This window comes from Aplysia californica, unplaced genomic scaffold, assembly GCF_000002075.1.
Source record: "Aplysia californica isolate F4 #8 unplaced genomic scaffold, AplCal3.0 scaffold00628, whole genome shotgun sequence".
NCBI classification, from domain to species: domain Eukaryota; kingdom Metazoa; phylum Mollusca; class Gastropoda; order Aplysiida; family Aplysiidae; genus Aplysia; species Aplysia californica.
The window spans coordinates 208,526-210,685 of NW_004797898.1; the positions used below are offsets into that span (position 1 = coordinate 208,526).

At 45.3% G+C, this 2,160-nt stretch overlaps 1 protein-coding gene across 1 annotated transcript in view; it reads right to left on the reverse strand.

Annotated features, from left to right (window-relative positions):
* The window catches only part of LOC101855369 (homeobox protein MOX-2), a 34,613-nt gene extending 33,004 nt beyond the window's left edge, over nt 1-1,609 (reverse strand). The window contains exon 1 of the mRNA XM_005107755.3: nt 475-1,609. Coding sequence (XP_005107812.1) covers nt 475-1,084 — 610 coding nt within the window. The 5' untranslated portion in view covers nt 1,085-1,609. The remainder of the gene's footprint in view (nt 1-474) is intronic.
* Nucleotides 1,610-2,160: the final 551 nt, after the last annotated feature.

The window sequence follows — 2,160 nt, forward strand, 5'->3', positions numbered from 1 at the left end:
GGGGGTCGACTGTTTGTTTATTTATTTTGGATAAAGGGACACAGTAGGGATGTTGACTGTTTTTTGTTTTTGTGGCCGAAAACCATGTCGAAATTATTTTTTGGTGCGAGACAATGAAACGCACCCAAAATTTAGTAGATATACCGCCAATTGATGAGTAAACAGTATCTGATATCTTTACAAATTGCAGGAGAGACAGACAGACAGACAGACAGACAGACAGACAGACAGACAGACAGACAGACAGACTGACAGACAGACAGACAGACAGACAGACAGACAGACAGACAGACAGAAATTGTTGAATGGTATTTAAAAAAGAGTTGAGAATTGTTGAATTGTTTGGGTGTTTTAACAATCAAAGAAACCCAACTCCTAATTCATAAATTGTGCCTATGGTGACACTTAGCGCATTGTATGTTAATACTTCAAATTAATGTATAATTAGTTCTACAAAAAAATTAGTGTACTGACCTTTTGGTTTGTTTTCCTTCTTGTCTATATCCGGTGACATACAGGAAGGGGCGCCACCTTGGGGCGACACAGGCCCGCCCCCACACAGGGCGTGGTAACCCATGGGGGGCGTGTCGTACTGTGTCCTCTGTGGCGGTGACGGGTAGGCGGGGTGTGTCGGCGTGTGGTGGGAGGAGTGGTGAGTCCCGGCCACACCCATCGCGCCCATGCCCATACCCACCCCCACGCCCATCCCCGACGACGAGACATTTGATTGGTGCAGAGAAGAGCCGTAATCCTTCCCACTGCCTACCATATTAGGAGATGTCATTGAGAAATAGTGCGTGGACGCTCTGTGGTGGTGACCCAAAGCTCCGCCCACCTGTCTGTCGAGTGAGTTGTTGGCTAGCCCGTGTGAGTGGTAGAGGAGGTTCCAATCTGCTGCTGAGTAAGGGGAGTATCCTAAAGGCGCTCCGGGGGCGTGGCCCATCCCCATACCGGCACTTTGCATACAGTCACTAAAGGGCGTGGCTCGGGGAAGGAACCGCCCCATTCCATAGTTGCAGGAGGCGGGGCTAAAAGAGTTGACATTTGCCCGACCTGAGCAGGAGACACGTTCCATACTCTCCATGGTGGACAAGTTAGAGCACGTAACGTTGTTTCTGACTCACCCTGGTTCTAACTAGCTCCCTTCAGTAGACTGTCGGTGAAGCAACAAAGGTCATTGAAGAGCTGATGTAGCGAGAAACTTTGATAGAAGTTCCTGAAATGTACGCACTATACCATCACACAGCGTTCATTTTGGAGGTGTTCAAAAACAAAAGTGTCAAAAGCGGAGATCTCTAACACACACACACACACACAAAAAGATTGAAGTTTTTCACGAAAGCCTTGTGGTGATGATATGGTGTAAGTTTTAAAATCATTGATTAACTGATTGATATCCCCATAACCATAAAAAATTAAACATTGTATAACATATATTTTGGTTGATAACTTTGGGGTTCTCTCAATAACACACTTATTTTATAACCCCCAGGCGTAATTTCGTTGACCAGAGATGAGTATTTGACGATAAACCTTTGAAAATCCCTGAAAAAAATGTTGTCCCTGTTTCGACGCCGGCTCTGTGTGGTTATGTCGTTTCGAAACGTCCTCAAACGGGTGGTAAAGAATCCAGCATCTGGGGAAGACAATAAGGAAATTACGTTAGCGCCTTCCGTTGCGGTTAGCTGAACAGATAAATCTCCAGAGATAAAAGTACAAACAATTATAATATTTCATTTCCTTCCCTTGCTGGGTTGTTGTTGTTTTTTTGGGGGGGGTTGCTGTTATTTTTGTTGTTGTTATTATTGTTGTTGTCTGTTTTTGTTGTTGTTGTTGTTGTTGTTGTTGCCGTTGTTACTGTTGTTGTTTCTGCTGCTGCTGCTGGTGCTGCTGCTGTTGCTTCTGGTAACGTGTAACCTGATTCAGAGCCTCATTTTGCAAGGGTTTGGCACTGTTGTGGCATTCACACAGAGACAGAGTTGAAAGTCTGCAATGCTGTGGTCCTCCCAACCTTGTTGTATGGTGCCACGACCTGGACAGTCTTCCAAAGCCATGCCAAGAAGTTAAATCATTTCCATATGAAATGCCTCTGGAGAATTCTTGGCATTAAATAGCAGGATAGAACGACGGAGTCCGAAGTTCTCGAAAGGACATACGCCG